We start from the raw sequence: 21373 nt of genomic DNA on the forward strand, positions 1-21373 counted from the left end.
ATAAGGAAAAAAAATTCCAAGATCCGACCATGGGCCTCACTGATTAGCTGGTATATTTTTATATTTTATCGGTTATAAATTGAATATGGTGGACGCGCAAGTACAATACATGAAGCTTCATAATAAAATATGAAATCTGTGATGTTACATGATATTTTTTTCAAAATTTTTGCTTTGTGTACGGTTATAATAATACAAGTTTATTTTCATTTGAGTTATGATTTACTTTCTTTTGTCTTTCTGTTTTATAAATACGCTTTTTGGGAGTTGATTTTAATCAACTCTTCTATGCAGTTACTCAGACAAACCGAAATGAAACAGTGTTTGGACCTCAGCACAAATCATTGCTGCTGACAAGACGTAGTTCTTGAAAATAATTGATAAATTCGATGTAATGTATGCTAAAGCATTGTTTTTCAAGGAAACGTATTTATAAATACCTTGAAAATAGTCAGATTTTAAATGGTACTAACAATTTAAATATTTTTTGTAGTCGTATGTATTCCTACGCCAGAGTTCAATATAGTCTCGTTCAACTCGACGCTCGGCTGTCTCCGTGCATCCTTGTCGCAGATTTACGGTGTCAGCCGAGCGTTTGGTTGAACGAGACTAAAGTTCAATATTGCTTGGATCCATAAAATTTTCGAGAAATATTTCTATTACTGATACATAGTTTGATTGAATTAATTTTATCTTTAAATATTATTTAACATGATTTATATGGGGGTTTCTCGACATTCTTGTCGAAAAAGTCGAGACATCCATATCATAAAAATGTGCGTAATTCAAATTAGAAACTACACGTACTTGTCATGCAAAATAACATATAATTGATTTTAAAATAAATAAACATCGACAAAATCAACTCCCGTCAGTTCTTCAGTACTTTGATTATATTTTTATCCGCAAATTCAGAGCAAACCATGTCAATGTATTAAATAAAACCCTGTGAATGGGGATCTATTTCATGATGCATGCAAAACGGTTTCGAGGAATTACGTGCATGTAAGTGTAAATGGGATCGAGTAATGCTGTGAGATGTCTTGTGTATTTCAGCGAGTTTAATCTTATGTATGTTTTTTTTTCTGGGTGGACAGTAAAATAATGGGATAATGGATGTGCTGGGTGGTAGGGGGAAGGGTGTTAAGGTAAACACTAATTATGTAAATTAGCAGGAGGTGTACTTTTTTTTTTTATTTGCGAAGGAGAATGGAATGCCAAAGCTATAATTGCACTCAGGTCCCACTTCTTCACTTCTCGGTCAATTGTTACAGTCGTTTCTATTGTATATTTTATACTAATGTAAAATCATCTGTACATTTTAGTTTGCACGATAGCGCTAGGTAAAATACGTAAAATACAGAAAAAGGTTTGCATGATCGCTTTGAAAATAGACCATTCTTTATTATAAAGAATATTCTACATGTAGTTAGAAAACAGTTTTGCCTCGTTTGCTTTTATAGTCGAAACACACGTGCAACCAAATAAGTTAATTACCGTAAGTGCATGTTAAGCATCAAAGTTATTGCAAAAAAAAAAAAAAAAAAAAAAAAAATACAAGATCGATCATTCACAGATATACTTTTTAGAATTATCAAAGATGGAGTCCTATATTTTGTCCTTATATTCTTGTCACAGGAATAGAATACTTTAGGATTTTAATCATATTTTCCGTCCTTAATAAGAGTTTAACCCCAAAATAGCACAAAAAGATTGTCGTTTAATGTTATCTAAGGAGGTAATATCTTCAGTGCATTGCAGAGCTCAAGGTTTGACTTTTAAGAAACTATTTTTTTTTAAATTTATTTCAAACATATTCTTATTATAAATCAAATGGACTCTTGAACATGCAGAGCCTTAATAACTTAGTTTGTAAATCTCTCCGAAAAGTATTAATTTTATTAATTCGCTTTCATGTATATACACAATGAATTTATAAATACTTTCGTTGTTTTCTTTAAGTAAGAGAAAGAAATTTTTAGGACACATGCAAATCTAAGTGCACCAGGGGTGATAATTTGAACCCCCACTCCCGAATTTATTCGCTGGATCCGCACCTGAGTCATGTAAATTTCGTCCTGTGTATATTTATACACTTTCGTATTATTACGTACTGTAAAGACAAACAATTCTATTAATTGATTGAAACTGAACAGAAAAATACTCACTTACTCGGTATTTTATTTTTAAATAAGGAAAGCAAATCCTTGATGAAATTTCCATTTTTATCAGAAATATATTTTTTATTTCAAATTTGTAATGTCCGAACTACGTATTTCTTGTAAATATCACCTAAATCTTATCTTATAAAATAATAAGAAAAACATTTTTTATACAACATCACTTGATAATTAATCAACTTGTGCGATAATTTTTGCGAAAAGGGGTGATTGCATTACGTTTCGTAAATTCAACAATCGCAACTTCTCGGGCCTTTCCGGCAAGCTCGGAAAAACACCTCGAATGTATTAACATCACCGGATGTTAGAATTTTATACAAAATGGAGTCGCTTCCCATTAAAATAAGTATCGGCTAGACGGTCTTGTATGTCGCTTCTGTGTTATATTTTAGTGTATATCATTTACTTTAATGAAGTATAGCTCACATCTCAACAGATCGTAAAATGTGTTCTATTTATTTCAAGTTTTACAAAAAGGGGGGTTGTCATGGACGCCTAGGTAATACATTCGAGGTGTTTTTCCGAGCTTGCCGGAAAGGCCCGAGAAGTTGCGATTGGTAAATTCAAGCGCCTCTTTAAGCGCTCTTTGGATTCAGATGATTTGTTTAGATTTTGGATGGACGACGACAATTTCTGAGAAAATATTCACTGAATAAAGCAAGGATGTGGGTAAGTTTGATGTGAAAATGAATAAAAGCAACGTTCTAGATTTTAGATTTGGTAAAATCTTTAGATTACATTCATTGATCGATGTAAATATCGATGTATTTTTGGCCTATCAGCTGTTGCAGCCTGTTTGTTTTGGTTTGGATCATAGTCTAAAAATAAACTTTCGTCTTTCTGTACTAATATCAGCTGGAATGAAGGGCACTGCGTTGTCTCTAAACATTTAGTATATATGAATCGCGTAAAATGTTAAACTCAGTTAGTACTTTTTGTACAGATAATATAATGTGTGTTTGCAGGTCAGTAGTTTGGGTCAGCTCGGATTCATTACATCATCATAATCATGAAGACAGTGTTAAAGCAATATTGTTTTTTCTATCAGTGCCCTTTATGTTTTTTATAATTTATATAACAATATAGATTTTAAGTACATTTTTGTTAGTTAGTTAGTTTGTTTGTTTGTTTGTAGGTACTTACACAAAATAATTATTAGTTGACAGTTAGTCAAGCACATTTCCATTCTACTTTCCTAGTTTGTCACATTTTCCAACATTAGCTGTATCATGTTGAAAAAAAATAGAATAGAAGAAATAAAAGTTAAAATTTTTATTGTAAAACATTAACACCAAACTGAATAACAGTTGATTGTATATTTATCTGTATCTTGCAGCTACTGTTAACTGTCACTTGAGATACAAATGACGTGATGTGATTTGAACATACTGTCAGTGTCTGAAAGGAACAGTTTTCTTGAATGGTTTGACTTGAAGCTCTTCGGCTGAAATGGCTGACTACCAAACCCAGTATCAACCTCTGGCGTCGTGTGAGGAGGACACCGACGAAAATGACATCCCTATTCACGAGTCGGCCAACCTGATGATGCATGTTGTCCCAGAAAGTAGTATGTATTTGTTTTAACATCCATCAGTATTACAGTAGGATGTTAGCTACTGACCTTAGTATGAGAGCTTGAATTAATCTGTTTAAAACATAACTTGAATGACTTAATATCAACAATTATTTTTAAAACTTCTGTCCAACTGCATGGTCAATTTAATGAAACTAGAAATTTTCTTAGCATGAAGTTTGTATGCTATATATATGCAAGTTTGTGTTGGTTTATCAAGTTAAACGTATGAAACAGGATGCTTTAGGGATTGCACAATGATGTAATATACTCATCGTTTGGTATACTCATTCCTAACATAAAATTGTGATTCAAATGTTTAACATGTTAAACTAAGTAAGGGCAATATGAGGAAAATATGTAATTGTATGGAAATTTGATTAATATTTTCATAATATGATTTTATTAGCTGACCAAGATGAGAGATTGATCTGATAGTAACACATCTGATCGTTGAATAAATGCCAGTTAGAGGGGGTGGTTTAGAGGTGGTAATATTGAATACTTCATTCAATACATGTATTCAAGATCTACATATTTCTTAAACAGAAAAAGAAGGGTTTTTTTTTTTTTACATTTGTTGTTAGATATACATTTGTTAGTACAATTATATGGATTAATACAAATTTACATACAGTTGATAGAAGTACATCAAAATGAACAATCGTAACCCAGTAACCTAGACGTACATGTATTTCGATTGAATAATTTTTTATTTTTAATTCATTAAAAATCTTTTGTCTAGCACGATGGAACCATATAGAAAACCTGGACGACTTCTTTACTCGAGTCTACCATTATCATCAGCGGGGGGGATTTGTGTGTATGATGGTCAGCGACGTTCTCCAACTGATGTAAGTACTGATCTAAATATAGTGCTGTTGTACAGTAAGTACTTAATGTACGTGTCTGATTATATTAGTATAAGAAATGATACCATAATAAAACTGGGGAAATGTTTGTCATAGGGCCAGTTATCAAGAGATGGGTTAGTTATTCACATGATAATGTAATACTAATTTCACGGATTTCCAGTACTATCAAGACTTCAGTATTTGTTATTTCATTTCTTTTTCCTCTGTTTGCGTGCAGACAATTTATCTTCGTGGTGGGTTTCTCAACCTTCCTATTGGAGTGTGTGAACTATGACATCCTGTTTGCCAACTCTAAGAATGACACCCACAAAGTCACCATTCCTGAGGCAGTCGCACCTTTCGGCCAGTGTGTTCAAGAGTAGGTTTTTTGCTGTTTATCTACTTGTTTTTAGTTGTTCTATAAAATACTTTACAATGTAATGGCTATGTGTTAACTTATCCAACACTTGTTACATCAGGCTGTTGAGGCTAATAACTGGTACTGTACATATACATGTATTTTACTACATGTAATAACAAACCTCAGACTAGTAACATACAAATTAACCTCAAACTACTTGCATACCTTAAGGATTTGTAAAATACCTCAAACTTGTTATGTACCTTACATTTGTAGCATATTACAGATAGCTAAATACTCATTAACATATTTCATTCAAATTACATACCTTAGACAATTAAGAACATGTAGATCAGACTACATGTAGTAACATACTGTAAACATATTATATTTAGCGTGTACGATATTTGGTGGAATATGATTTTTTAACAAGTTAGCGTGGATTTGAGTTAGCGCATATCTGATTGTACCTATTTATCTACTAATGAATTTAACATTTTGCGGTGTACTTGATTTAGCGGACGGCGATTTCCGCCAAAATCGCTAAATAGAATACACAGCCAAGTGTAATACATTTACAGTACCTCAGACTTTTACCTTCCTGTACCTTAGACCAATTACATATGAACTCAGACTACTTACATACCTTTGAATAGTATTTTTACCTGTTTCACGCACATGAACATTGTAACTCAGACTAGTTACATAATCAATATAGTGTGTAGTATATAACCAATAAGGCTTAACATTAATCGTGAAGATTTATCATTGAAAGAAATCACTGAGACTAAAGATGCCTTTTCCTGCTAATTATATGATATGTCAATTGTTCATTGTAGGTTTGACTTTGGGATCACTGTCTGTTTGCTTGTGGCTTTTGCCTTTTGGGTTTTCCGCCTGATCAAGGTTCTATACAACATCTTTAAGTACTGGGAGATTCGCTCCTTTTATCTCACTGCCCTCCACATAACTACTGTAAGTTCTGGTAGAAATTCTTCATAGATAATTTAGGTTTAATTTCAAATTTGGCAGAAAAGTGTTTTGATCTGAGGTGTCTTTTATCCACATAATGTGTTTAAAAGAATCAATAAAATGATACAAAAATTTTGTAAAATGAAAGAGAAAAAAGTATTGCATGAAACTTTAATAAGGCAAACTCCTAAATAACTTTTAAAAGGTATATAATATGTATAATTGTGTACCAGTACGAATCAATGTGAAAATGCACATATAAAATAACCTATAATACATTCTAAATTGGGGATTGCTATTATTAGGACCTATGTGAAAATAATTTCCAAGTCTTAATGTTCTGTGAAGATGATATAAAGAGACTCCTGTATGATTGTAGACTGATTTGACAAACATGACTTGGCATGAAGTCCAGCGCCGGCTTCTGGAGGTCCAGAAAGAACAGCAGATGTGTATCCACAAACAGGAACTCACAGAGCTGGGTAAGTTGTGTATCCACAAACAGGAACTCACAGAGCTGGGTAAGTTGTGTATCCACAAACAAGAACTCTCAGAGCTGGGTAAGTTGTGTATCCACAAACAAGAACTCTCAGAGCTGGGTAAGTTGTGTATTCACAAACAGGAACTCACAGAGCTGGGTAAGTAGTGTATCCACAAACAGGAACTCACAGAGCTGGGTAAGTTGTGTATCCACAAACAGGAACTCACAGAGCTGGTTAAGTTGTGTATTCACAAACAGGAACTCACAGAGCTGGTTAAGTTGTGTATCCACAAACAGGAACTCACAGAGCTGGTTAAGTTGTGTATCCACAAACAGGAACTCACAGAGCTGGGTAAGTTGTGTATTCACAAACAGGAACTCACAGAACTGGGTAAGTTGTGTATCCACAAACAGGAACTCACAGAGCTGGGTAAGTTGTGTATCTATGAGCAAGAGCTCACATAGCTGGGTAAGTACAGTAAATAATGTATAAGTGTATATTCATAAACAGAAGAAGCTCACAGAGCTGATTTAGTAGTGTATTCACCAGTAGAAGCCTGGCTGAAATCAGTGTTTCACATACACATACATGTATTTTATTTAGCAAGTTGATATTTTCACTTGTAGCATAATGCTACTTTATGAACATGGAAAAAGAATGCATATGTACTTATGCACAAAATTTTGCCTAAGACTTTACCGGTTATTTTACAGACATATACCACCGGATACTCAGGTTCAAAAACTACATGATTGCCATGGAGAGGAAATCCTTACTTCCATTTAAACATAGCATTCCCTTAATGGGGGAATGGTAGGTGACCGTAATTCCTCTGTTTTCAATGACAAAATGTATTTATTTGAAAGATTATTCTGTGTAACAAAATGACACTTGGATACATGTAGATTGAATGACACTGTGATTTTTGTTTGCAGTGCTTTCTACAGCATTGGATTGAAATACAATCTGGACTTCTTGCTCTTCTGTAAGTACATATACATGTAATATAAGTTATATTAGAGGAAGATTTTTATCGTTTAGAAAAATGTCCATTATGTTTTTGTAACTGTTGCTTGTTCTTGAAAAGAACACTTTTTGACATACACCTCAGTGTATACTCAGACTACATTCTTGAAATAGTTTTTATGCCCCCCCCCCCCCTTCGAAGAAGAGAGAGCATATTGATTTGCTGCTGTCTGTCGGTTGGCCAACCAACAGTTTCCGCTCATTTTCTTCACATAGGATGCACATATTGAAATGAAATTTGATATACAGGTTTATCATAATAATATCTAGGTCAAGTTTGGTTTTGGGTACGATTGAGCAATTTTCGACAGAGTTATGCACCTTAGACGTAGAAAAACTCCTATTATTTGCAGTTTCAGTTCATTTTCTTCCCAGACGATGCACATATTGAAATGAAATTTGTTTTACAGATTTATCATAGTAATATTTAGGTCAAGTTTGATATTGGATACAATCGAGCAATTTTCGACAGAGTTATGTGCCTTGGACTTATTATTTGCATTTTCAGCACATTTTCTTCGCAGAGGATGCACATATTGAAATGAAATTTGATGTACTTGGTTTATCATAATAATATCTAGGTCAAGCTTAATTTGGGGTACGATCAAGCATTTTTTGACAGAGTTATGTGCCTAGGGCTTAGAAAATTTCAATTATTTGCAGCAGTTTCGGTTCATTTTCTTCGCAGATGTTTCCATACCTGTTAACCCTCCCGCATTGCGCGGGAGACTCCCGCAAAACGGCCTAAAAATCCAAGATCTCCCGCATCCAACCTATCTCCCGCGCGGGAGACAAATTTCTCCCGCAATCGTATTTGTCTTCCCCATGCCCCCCCCAAATTCTGAATCTTTACATGCAAATTTCAACATCCACTGCGGGTTTTTTTCTCTGATTTTGAACTCAAAAAGCTGCTGTGTAGCTTGGATATATCAAAATCCATCCAAGTAATGTCTACCGTGATCATAGCATGACATGTTATAGCCCAGTTTACTTTTTACGATTACTTCCGGTTTTGACTTAAATCAGTTACGTATTTAGTTATGCATATGCCTTATAAAAAAATAAGTGAAAGCTTAAAACATCTTGATTTTACTCTGTAACACCAAAGAAAACAATAACAGCCAGTGGTGTCACTTAACAGGTGCACAGGTAAAGCACCCAAGCCACGTGCAGTGAGTCGTGACTAATTCTGTCTGGCCAGCACGGTCGGTAAAAATCAAAGTGAGTTTGGAACACTGAGTATTTATACAAGCTACCAATAAAGTGAAGCTCGAGGAAAAAGTGTAAAAGCATTTCACAAGAGTTTTTAAAGTTTATAGTACCGGTACTATGAATTACAGGGATGCTATAGACATTACACAGGTCGAGACCACTATATTTTGTGACGTCGGCATAAATTTGCATACTAAATTAGCCATCTGTTTTCTTTTATCGACAAACCAATCAGGTGAATGAGTCGCAAGGCATTGTGGGTTACTACAAGTTTTAGTGTATACAAATCGTATTGAAAATATATACCATTCTGAATTGTCCTTTGGAAACTCATTTTGAATGATTTTTCAGAATTTATGAAATTGATATGGACAATTATGTCTGAACTTCAATTTCTATGCTCACATTTAAAAAATATTGCATATGAGGACTTATATCAACCTATTTAAATATCCCATTGTCAACGTTCAAAAGAGAGGTACGTCCTATAGAATTAGAGGCAGTGAGTACCGTTTTTTCACGTGATATCCCATATTTGAGACAACATTATTAGATTGCACGTTGATATTTTCTTCAGGGACATTCATCAGAATGCTTAACGGACAAAATACTATATGCTGCACAGCTTGCGCTTCTGCGTTTTTATATTTGTGCATTTCTACTACCGTGGCTATTCACGTATGTTAAAAATGTACAGTTACCTGTATTTATTTCTAGTGCACAATGATAAAGTCACCAATACACAATTGTGCAGTTTTTTCTTATCAAAACCTGTTTGTACTTGTATGCGTATGTTTGTCAGTCGTTTGATACTGTTCATTTTTAAAGCAACAATTGATCAACTAAAACAACAGTATTTTTCAATGTGAGCATGGAACAAAGTTAATGGTACGTAATCTTTCCTTTTTTGCCTTCTAAAGTAAAAATCAAGATGTACAAACATTCCGGCAAGCAATTAAATATTGTGAATAAAACAGACAAAAACCACGTGCGTCTGTTGAATCGTAAACGCGTTGTAGACCGTCATGCATTGCAACTCATTCACTGGATTGGAGAATCTGTTTGATGAAAATACTGTCACGTGTTAAATAATGCTCTCCATATAAGGTAGTGTACCCGACCTGTTACAACAGAGATCATTTTTAAATGATACTGGAGAAATACATGTTCAAATTGTTTTGTGAATTAAAAATCTATCCTATATATAAGGCAAAAAATAATTTTAATGAATATTATTTTCTGGTATTTTCTTAACTGGGTTTCACTGCAAATTCAAAATAGGCAAAATAAATTTTCTGTGTTTACCCTAGATGTCAGCATGCAGTGATGGTTCAATACTGAACAATAGAAAGACTTTAATATATTAAAAGTGGCACTATTGACTTCTTGCATTGTACCATGCAAACAAAATAATAGTTTTCTGAATTTGTACAGCAACACAAGTTGTAATTGCACACTGGTAGTCATAGAATTAATAAAATTTAAAATAACTGCAAATGCATTAATTACAATGGTAAAATAAGGTATCTAACAGTATTTTTAATATATATTTGCATTTCACGTGAAAAAACGTCGTTTACACAAAATCTCCCCCTTAGCCAAGTTGGTAAGGGGGAGATTCTCCCACATAGCAGCTTTGAAAGGTTAACAGGTATGTGTTTCCAAGGGACAGAGTTATGTGCCTTGGGCTTAGAAAAATTTCAATTATTTGCAGCATTTTCGGTTCATTTTCTTTGCAATTAAATGTTTCCAAGGGAGGGGGGCATGAGTGTTTTACAAACATCTCTTGTTATTCATAAAGTTCATGATAAAAATGTAGTAGCACATTTTTTTAAAAACAAAATATTTATATCTTTAATTTTTGTTTTTCAATTTTCACATAGATTATTGACCAACATAGTTTTCATTGGTTTTATTGCATGTGTACATCTTTAGAATTCACTAATTTTTTGACAGACATTTATTATTTAATGTTTTATTTCTATGATAGGGGGTCCTTGGTCACCTTTTGAGAATTACTGGAAGTTGAAGGATGAATTCAAAATTTATCATAAAAGAAAACAGTTGGCAGAAGAGTAAGTGGTCTTTATGTAATACATGTATCTTGTTTATTCAGACCAAAAGTTGACCAATATTCCTGAATGTTGAAGAAACGATAGTTTAAATGTAAACCTCTTTGAAGAATAACTTTTTTTTCAAATGTAAAAACACTTATAATACTAGTAGACTAATTGTTCTCGAACAATTAGAGGTCTTTCCACCTCATTGTTTTATGTTTAAAATAAGATTGCTTCCATACAATGAAGTATTTTTTCTGCGTTACTTCATATAAAAGTGTCAAACGATTAAGTTTGCAAATTTTTATTGCTTGACTTTGACCTTTGACCTTTATGTCATTTTGATCTGACAAGGTAGACGCTTCAAGACCAAGTGATCCGATGTATCTATGAATATTGTTTCAAAAGTTATTTGTCTTTTTTATTGAATGTTCGAAACTTTCAGGGGCAATAACTGCTAGAGAGGGACTTTGGACCCTTTCGGTATGAATAGATTGAAGGAGCGTCTAAGTGTACTGAATACATTAGTAAAAGTTTCAAGTCTCTATCTTTAACGGTTAATGAGGAGTAGCGATAACAAGCATTTTGTACAATAGGGGCAATAACTCAATAATTGTAATATGGAAAGGGTCAAAGGGTTATATTTTAAAATGTTTTATTATGTCCTACTACATCCACGAAAACGTTTTTCTCTACCACCCTAAACAAAAGAGATCTAAAAACTCATTAATTAAGAGATTTCCAGATGACCTTGACCTTTGACCTTTATGTTATTTTGTTCGGCCAAGGTAGACACTTTTATTCCAAGTGGTCCGAAGTCTCTAGGATAAGTAATAAAAAAGTTGGAAGTGATTTTATAGAAATGTAAATACTTTCAGGGGCAATAACTACTAGGAGGGGGCCTCAGATCCTTTCGGTATGATAATTTGGAGAATCCTCTATGTGTACTGAAGACATTGGTAAAAGTTCCAAGTTGCTATCTCTTATGGTTTCAGAGGAGTAGCGATAACAAGCTATTCGTAAATAGGGGTAATAACTCTGTAACTATTTAAAGGAAGGAGCCAAGGGGCTATATTTTAAAAAATCTCCAGATGTCCTACTACATCCATGAAAAAGTTTTTCTTCACCACTCTAAACAAAAGAGATCTAAAAACTCATTAATTAATGGATTTCCAGACGACCTTTACCTTTGACCTTTATGCTATTTTGTTCGGCCAATGTAGACGCTTCCATCCCAAGTGGTCCGAAGTCTCTATAACAAATAATAAAAAAGTTGGAAGTGATTTTATAGAAATGTAAATACTTTCAGGGGCAATAACTACTAGAAAAGGGCCTCAAATCCTTTCGGTATGTATAGATTAGAGAACCCTCTAAGTGTACTGTAGACATTGGTAAAAGTTCCAAGTTTCTATCTCTTATGGTTTCAGAGGAGTAGCGATAACAAGCATTTCGTGCACAAGGGCAATAACTTTGTAAGTTCTGGGAGTTATCAAGCAAAGGGTCATTTGGTACCATAACTTTTAATGGCCGATAATATAAAGAAAAAATTGTTTGAATATCTCTTGAAATAAAAAAGCTGTCCCTGGAAAAAAAGAGAAGAAAAAAAATAATAAAAAACATAAGAAATACAAAAGGTCTTTCACCTGAAAGGTGGAAAGACCTAATTACTTATTAGGTTTGTTACTGACTGTTTAAAGAAATTTGTGGGGTCAGTAAAGTCCATAGAAGGCGACCCCACAAATTTTTTTAAACAGTCAGTAACAAAGCTAATAAGTGTTTTGTTTTGTCGAGGACCTAAAGTTTGATATGTAAACAAACGTTTGTGTAGAAAATCAGTTCAAATAACGTTACGTCCGCCATGTTGCCCTATAAATTTTGACGCTTGCCTTTTAAAGAAATTTGTAAGGCAGCCACGTGACGCGTTTCATCCAATGACGTCGCGACATTCTAGTCCGAGGCAAAACAAATATTTTTAAAAGGTATATTAAAAGTTTATACATTAAATACCATCAAGACAAAGTAAAAAGAGTAAATGTTTTTCTGTATAGTATTTTTATATGAATTACTTGTTGGAGGAGTTATTTCTCTTTATGACTCGGTGAAATTTTCATAAAGTACATGTATGCTTGCATAAAAACAAAAAAATGTTATTGTAATATCTTTGATTTATGTACATATGTCAACAATATATCCAGTAGAGGTTTCTGCAAAGTAAAGATACATTTTGTGTGAATTTTTTTTTCTGAAATAATAATTATTTTTTTTTTCACTTTTATAATTAGGTTGTCTAAGAAAATCCTATGGATCGGCATTGCAAACTTTGCCCTTAGTCCACTCATTCTACTATGGCAGATCCTATACTCTTTCTTTAGATATGCGGATGTAAGTGATGGTTTTCATGCAGTTTAGAAAAAAAAATATACATGTACAGTTGAACTTCGATATCTCGAACACTAATATCTCAAATACAATTAGTATGCCGAAGTTAGTTGTAAGTTTGAACCACTTATTTTCTAATTATTTATCCTCGATATCTCGAATACTCTAATATCCCAAAGTTTTTAAACTGTCCCATCTAGTTCGAGATAACGAAGTTTGACTGTAGTTCATATTAAAGACCAACATTTTTTTTACACATTTTTAAACAATGGAAAAATAATAATTGTGATTGAAAAAAGGAATTGATTTTTTTTTTCCTTAATTATTATTCCTTTTTTTTTCCTTCTACAGATTTTGTCAAACTTTGACTTGTATTGTAAACTTTTGATAAAATCAATTTCAGTAAAAAAAAAAAATGAAACTTGCTTTGGAGATATAGTTTAGAAATATTAGATAAAATGATAAATTAGACAGAATCTAAATCAAAAGAAATTCTAGTTTTTGAAATTCAAAGTGGCCTATTTTACTTTTCAGACACTTAAAAGAGAACCTTCAATGTTAGGATCAAGAAGATGGTAGGTCCATCTTATGTTCATTTTAAGAGGGCTGAATGATTGTTGCCATTTTTAGACTATATAAATCTCCTTGAGATGAAGAGCTCCATATAAAGATATAGAAAATTGTTACAGCAACATATAATAAACTGTAAACCAACTAATATTTGTGATGACTTTATTTCGCGATTTACCTGAGATGAACTGGTTTGCGTCGAGTAATTTTCATGGCCAAGCCTTATCCACACTTGTTTCTTTTATAATAACTATATGGCAAATAGTGGTCCGCAACAACAAATATTCAAGACAAATACGCCCTCGCGAACCTTGCAAAAATTTCTTGCACTCAAATAAAAGTAGGTTTACAGTATTTGTATTTTTTCTTTGTTATAATTATTGTTAATGACAAAGAATATCTCATATTTAAAAGTTTAGAGGTAGATTTGATGATTTGTTTGACTATCTAGCCTCCTTAAAATCAAGAAAGTCATTATGATGTAAATTTGACCCTACATTTGCTAATGATCAAACGCTGATTGTAATCATTTGGTATTTATTTTAATCATCTTATTCATCCAAATTCTGTTACAGGTCAAATTATGCGAGACTTTATTTACGGCATTATAACGAGCTTGATCATGAATTTGATGCAAGGTGAGAGTGATTAATCTCAGAGAGTTTACCTGGTAAAAATCCCCTTTAAAAAACATCTTATATTTGTTTAATACAACCTACATGTAATTTCATGTTTCTTGATTTTTTTAAGGCTGAATAGAGGCTATCGATTAGCCAACAAATACATGGATATCTTTACTTCACAGCTTATAGTTATATTAGCCAAGTAAGTATGCATTTATTTGCTATTGAATTCATTCTTTATGATTAATATTACCTAGATGGTTTAAAAATTAATATTTTATTGAAATCAAAACATATGGAGTTTATGCTGTTTTCTGTCCCCTGAGAATAAGTATATTTTATCTTAGAAATACAGGTTTATTGTTCTCTTTGATTAAGTTTGCTATATTTTACAAGAGTAAAACACTCTTTAAGTGTATTTCATTTGACAATATTATTGAAGCTGGCTTTATCTTACATGATTGTTGAGTATTTCGTGCATACTTGTCTTACAGGATTGTTGAGCTATTTGATGCATACTTATCTTACAGGATTGTTGAGTATTTCATGCATACTTATCTTACAGGAATGTGGCATTCTTTGCTGGTTCTGTGCTGGCCGTGCTGGTTGTGCTGACTGTGATTGATGAGGATGTGCTGGCTGTGGAGCATGTGCTGACCACCATGACAGTTGCTGGTTAGCACAGTGCACTTTTTTGTCCATTCCTTTTTTTTTTTTTTTTTAAATTTAGATTAAGAAAGTATTTTGATTTCTAATTTATGCACACTGTCATGTTATTGCTGAAGTTGGATGGATTAAAGCTGTGGCATTTCCAATTTTGCAGGTCTGATTGTTACAGCATGTAAAGTCTTTATACCAGATGAGGTAATGCATGATTGAATTTAGATCCAAGTTATTAACAAAATGACAAGTTACCCGAAACATTGTCAACTGCATGATTAAGGGAGTGGTGAACAGTTTATACATAATGCATATAATTCTGTATCTGTAGAAAAATTTTGAATGTCTATTTCTACACACACAAAAAGTAATGAAAATATTTATATTGTTAATTACCGGTAATATATTTTGTGAATCAATTGAAGTTTTTCAAGTAAAGACAAATGCTGCTTTAAAATATATGATTGTGATGCTAGTAAACTTCGATTGTTTCAAAATTAATAATTAGTGTAGTGTTAACTTGATTGTATATTGCTCTACATAAAGTTTATAATTATTTGGAATTTCTATTAAATATATCAGACATGTATTTCATGTTCATGACATGCCATGACCAAATTATATAAGTAAAATTTGTCTCAATATTCTTGTTTCATTTTTCCGATTTTGTTCAGCATTTAGTGTACTGCCCTGAGATTCTGATGAGGAACATCTTGGCCCATGTCCACTACATGCCTCCTGATTGGTCAGGCAATGCCCACACATCCAAAGTCCGCAATGAATTCTCCATATTTTTCCAATACAAAGTTGTAAGTCATATACAGTAAAACACAGTTAAAGTGAGCATGCTTATTATAAACTGATGCTTACAGCGAAATGATTTTCATTCCCTGTGACTATTTACATGTTGTAAACCTGACGGATATGACAAATTATGCTTATAACATCGACTGTCCCTTGTGCTTTGTTATAATTGATTTTACTGTATACCTATGTAACACTCTCTTTTTGAATTCCTCTATATATTGACTAATCTAACAATCCCTACATTGTATGAGGACATTTCTGTTTTCTTGTATTTCATAATAAATAAGAATGTACAGCAAGTCAGTTCATGATTTAATTTTCCTCTATAGATAAGTTTTATGTATCAATAGCTTGATAGTCAAAGCTTCCAATGAACTCTTTTATCATTGTTGTAGGCGTACTTATTTGAGGAGCTCCTCAGTCCCCTTGTTACCCCTATAGTACTCTGCTTTTCCCTGCGTCACAAATCAATGGAGATCGTGGATTTTTTCCGTAACTTTACGGTAGATGTTGTCGGTGTGGGGGATGTGTGTTCCTTTGCACAGTTGGACGTCCGCAAGCGAGACAACAAAATGGATGATAGGGTAAGTACATGTGTAATAATGGCCAATGCTAATATTTTTTTTTTCCAGATAGTGTTATAGTTTCTCAAATTCACAACAAAAAGAAAAAATGTGATGAAGTTTAAAATCTCTTAAACTTTTAATTAAAAAGATAATTGACATGAAAACTAGTAAATAGAATTTATACAAATGGATATATTTTCTGCTGAAATTTAACAATTGAATAATTTTAACAGGATGAGGAAGAAGAGCCTCAACCGTCCCTGAGGACCAACATGTTTACCCCAGACCAGAGCCCCTCACAGGAGGGCAAGATCCAGATGTCCCTCATGCACTTCCACGTAAGTGTTTGAGCAGTTTAATCTGAAAAAAGACTTGTCAAGTATACAGTATATGTATACAGAGAAAATTCTTGAACAAGTAAAACATAATACAGTGCTGTTATCCTGAAAGCTGACAAAGATAGGATATAGGATAGGATACAGGATAGAAATGAAGTCAAACTTTATCCCATCCTGCATCTTGTAGCCAATCAGATTCGAGCATAAATTTCAGAGTAGTTTTGCGAAACGAAAATTACTTTGGACTGATGCACAGGCAAATAAGTTACCCCATTCTAGAGATTTTTCGGTTTTATGTATTAATAAGACATTTCGATTATTACATTAGTCCATTAATTGTTAATAAAATTATTATTTTTTTATTTTTTTTATTTAACTCATATTCCTAAATATGGATGGTATGAGATAGGATAGGATAGAGCTGTTTTGCAGGATAGGATTCAGGATACAGGATATAGGATAGGTTAAGATTGCTTTGTCAACTTTCACGATAGCAGCACTGTACATGTACTTTGAATTTCATACATGTACTAAAAAGTAATATTCGTTGGGATTTAAAATTACATTGTTTTCTTCAAAATATTTACCAACTTAATTTAAAAGAACTGTATATAATATTAGTCAAATTTTGCCCCTATAATTTGCCATTTTTGAAAGTATTTCAGGTACAACAATTTGTTGTGTTAGTTTTTAGAAGAGTTGACATTTTAGGCTCAAACCATACATGTACATTGTCCTTTGTCAAATTTTACTGTCATTATATGTTTAGTGTGGTTATTTTGAACAAAAGGGGAAAAATGAATCCCCATGAAATTATTTTACCTGGAAAAAATTCATTGAAATTTCTGCTTTTACAGTTTACATATTCTGTTAGTATGGAGAACTACATACATAACATGGTATAGAGAAATTAATTGTTCATTGCATGATTGTGTGTAAGTTTAATGATTCTAAAGTTGCTCTGATTTTATTAAATTTTACAGCTTACAAACCCAGAGTGGAAACCTCCCAAGGAATGCAGTCTGTTCATCAATGACATCAAAGAAAAAGGTATCAAATACACATTGTGTTTAATACATACATTTATTTATTTTAATTACTGTATACAGGGTTATTTTCGCCTCTTTTTAATTTTGCCCTTCTTCACTTGCAAACAGTTTTGTCTCCTTTTGAATTCACTCAGACAAAGTTGTGTTTAAAGAGAGATGAATTGAGACATTGTAAATTTGTAATTAGCCCAGTCTTAAATTTGCCCCTGGTGAAAGGGGAGAAAATATAACAATGGTGAATATTTCCCTGTATATAGTACATGTAATATGTTTATTAGATTAAATTTGTTTTTTTTTAATTATTAGAACATTTATTGAAAATATTAGAAGGTAATTAAATTTTTCATTTTGTTTAACAGCCAATAGAAACACTACTTCTCTAAGCATCTTTAACCCTGTGACCCAGAATATGGTGATGTCATCTCAGGGGTCCATTACAGGGTATCTTTCTGGACTACAACCCAGCGGAGCAGGAGCCCTTGGGGTAAGTTTTATAAGACTGTAACACTCAACATTATTGTGCATGGGAAAGACTCCAAATTAGTAAAATGTTTACTGGCTGTTTTGTTGATACGTGACTGGCTGTTAATGTACATGGACACAATTATTTCTCTCAAATAGTTTATTAAGTAAAAAGATTTCCTAATGTTTTTTGTTTTTTTTGGCTGGTTTCTTATTCATATCATAGTTATATATATATTTTTTATATACATGTTTGTTTAAAAGCATTGATGTGTTATCATGTAATTCAATGGTTGCAGGAAAGTGCAACAGACCAGGTAAAAATTAGAAGCAAGACATTCATACCTCCCTTTACACTGCACTCTTGAAAATCAGATGCTTTATATATGCCCCCCTTCGAAGAAGAGAGGGCATATTGCTTTGCTGATGTCTGTCGGTCGGTCCACCAATGCTTTCCATTCATTTTCTTCACAGAGGTTGCATGTTTTAAGATGAAATTTAGTGTACAGATTTATAATAATAATAGCTAGGTCATGTTCGATTATGGGTATGATCGAGCAATTTTGGAGAAGAGTTATGCCCCTTGGACTTTGTAAAATTCTACTTATTTGCTGTTTCCGTTCATTTTCTTCACAGTCTGTGTCAAGTATCTTAAAAAAATTTTTTTTAATCATTGTAAGCACAATAGAGTTTTTCTTGAAAATAACTTTTAAATCCATTCTATGCAAGGAGCCTTGTTAGATATAAATATAGCTTTATCTACCGGGTATAGCTACCGGGTATATTTAAATAATAGACTCAAATTTTTGGACTTTAATACCGAGAAATCGGAAAAGTACTGTCTTTTGTTTTTATATATTTTAAACATCATTGGTACTTGAAGATTACCAAATGAATTTGCTTTTATTTTTTCCCAATCAAGCTTTGCTAATTAATGATGAACCAAAATTCCTTTTAAAAATCCAGAAATCATCAGGATTTTGGATTTTACAATCGTGCGCATGCACATTACATTCATGCTAAATCATGGGAGGCTCTTTATGTTTCCCCAATATCACACTTGCTTGGATAAACTTAGAAGCGATACAACAAATAAGTGTAAATTTTCATTAAAAAGGACTATATATGATATGAGCCTAAAATGGCCCCCTAAAATGAACATCATCATTTTACTGTAATTCTTTGCTTTCTTTGTACAGATATATATGTGATGTTTTTACATAATGTTCATTTTGATTCAACTGCCCACAATTTAGAAATATGACATCATAAAGACAACCTTTTACCGCCGTTTTTGCAATTTTTAGCATAAAACAGCTTGTTTTTAAGCAGTTTTTCTTTCTGAAAACATAGAGCGCATGTTTGAACAAACAAAATATTTTAATCAGAGATGTATCTAGCCAAGGCTAATAAGTGACAATTTTTTTTTCCTTGTTCAAGCATGCGCTTTATATTTCCTATTCATAAAAAGGTAAGAAAAATGTCAATTTTTAACTGATTTTGATTGAATTATAGAAATAGCGTCACTTCTGACATAAATAAATAGATGAAAAATATATTTTACATTAACTCATCTAAAATATAACAACACTTTATTGTACCCGAAACACTTTTAAGAAAATGACGGATTATGGGGGCCAAATTTAACTCTTACCATATATAGTTCTTTGTCATATATTCTGTTCATCAAAGGAAAAACAAAAGATAACTCGAACTCAGTGCATTTAATATGAAAATCCCGAGAGTTCCGAATGTTAACATGGTGTGTATATTGGAAGCGAATAAAAAACGTTATTGAAAATTAAAGTGTTGATTCCTTCTTAAAAGCTACTAGACCACAGGGGCTCGTCACGAAGTTACGAAGTTTTAATGCTTGTATATCTCTATTTATAGCTTTATTTATCACCTCTATACAATAAAATATACCTTGTGTATTTTATTGTATATAGGTGGTAGATATAAAAGGGTGAACAATTTCCTGACGAGCCTTAAGTTTATTGTATAGAGGTGGTAGATATAAAAGAGTGATGTAAATGTCAACAATATGGTGTGTCGATGTATCTATTTTTGTAAATGTCTGGTATCATATGCAATGTCAACCCGTGCATGCACAGGTCCAAGTCTATTGTTTTGTATAAAAATTCTTTTTACCATTTCAGTACACCAGCCTTGCGTCAAGCATCGCCATACAGAGCGGCATGTACCCCCAGTCTACTCAAGTGTCCATGGCCCCCAGTGTGAGTGGGGTCCACCACAGACTCCGGGGGGCCATATCCACCGCTGAGGGACCCCTGGAACGGTCCATCGGTGGACCAGTGGGAACCATGCAGGGCTCGACCAGCATGATCGGCAGTGGGTTGGGGGGATACCACTCCATAGGAAGCTCCAAGCCGAGTGTGGACGAGGGCTCACTTGAACTGCTGTCACATGATATGAGTGTCAGCGCGCTCTACCTACACGACCTTCAGTCTCGCAAACAGAGAGGTCAAGGTCAAATGGGATATGAAAATATAGAGGAAATGCGGGCTAAGAATCTGTGGCAGAGACAGGACAGTAACCAAGGCCAAGTGCATGCTGGGATGCCTAATATACAGGAGAAGAGGGAAGAGGAGGAGAAAGATAGTGGACACTCGGAAACCATTGCTAAATCTGTCTAGTGCCAACAAAAACTCCCACAATGCATACAATTAGCTTCTTGCTGGCAGCCACTTACTGTAACTAACATCTCTTTGTGCTGACTATGTGTCTGTGACTTATATACCAGCTATCTGTTTTGTGCTATATCATGTGGCATTACATGTACTTTCACCATGTGTTAACCTCATGAACTTGTTGGATTTTATTTATTGACATTTACTTTGTTTTATTGCATTCAGATAGACATGTACGTACATGTATGATATAAGGGACATTAACCAATAAATACATGTATAATGTGTATTATGCTCCTAAAGAGGACATGAGGTACTTTTCATGTAACAAAAGCTGAATTGTTTATCTTGATATGTAGAATTTGATTAGATGTGCTTTAATTGTCAGAATCAGTTATCAGTATGAACCGGAATGAACGACCATATCTCGGGAGTTTTTTTTTTTTGGCTTTTTTGTTACATACACATGTTTATGTATTATGAAGTATATAATAAATACTTCAAATAAACCTGAATAATTGTATATAGTAGAAGGACATTATTTAAGCACT

General features: G+C 33.2%; 1 protein-coding gene across 2 annotated transcripts; it reads left to right on the plus strand.

Annotated features, from left to right (window-relative positions):
- Positions 1–3517: 3517 nt before the first annotated feature.
- LOC128163855 (autophagy-related protein 9A-like) lies at positions 3518–21155 on the plus strand. 2 transcript variants are annotated; one of them, XM_052827527.1, is made up of 21 exons: positions 3518–3747; positions 4499–4607; positions 4846–4986; positions 5808–5943; positions 6320–6422; positions 7136–7235; positions 7358–7407; positions 10651–10735; positions 13000–13099; positions 13631–13671; positions 14242–14304; positions 14417–14491; positions 14855–14964; positions 15113–15153; positions 15624–15758; positions 16152–16340; positions 16556–16660; positions 17644–17710; positions 18069–18193; positions 18471–18488; positions 20331–21155. In XM_052827527.1, exons 1-21 carry the CDS (start codon positions 3630–3632, stop codon positions 20826–20828), a joined length of 2409 nt encoding a protein of 802 aa, XP_052683487.1. In that variant the 5' UTR covers positions 3518–3629; the 3' UTR covers positions 20829–21155. The 2 variants fall into 2 exon arrangements, with proteins under 2 accessions (XP_052683487.1, XP_052683489.1); XM_052827529.1 differs by lacking the exon at positions 18471–18488.
- Positions 21156–21373: the final 218 nt, after the last annotated feature.

The sequence above is a fragment of the Crassostrea angulata genome, chromosome 9 (genome assembly GCF_025612915.1).
Source record: "Crassostrea angulata isolate pt1a10 chromosome 9, ASM2561291v2, whole genome shotgun sequence".
Classification (NCBI taxonomy): Eukaryota; Metazoa; Mollusca; class Bivalvia; order Ostreida; family Ostreidae; genus Magallana; species Magallana angulata.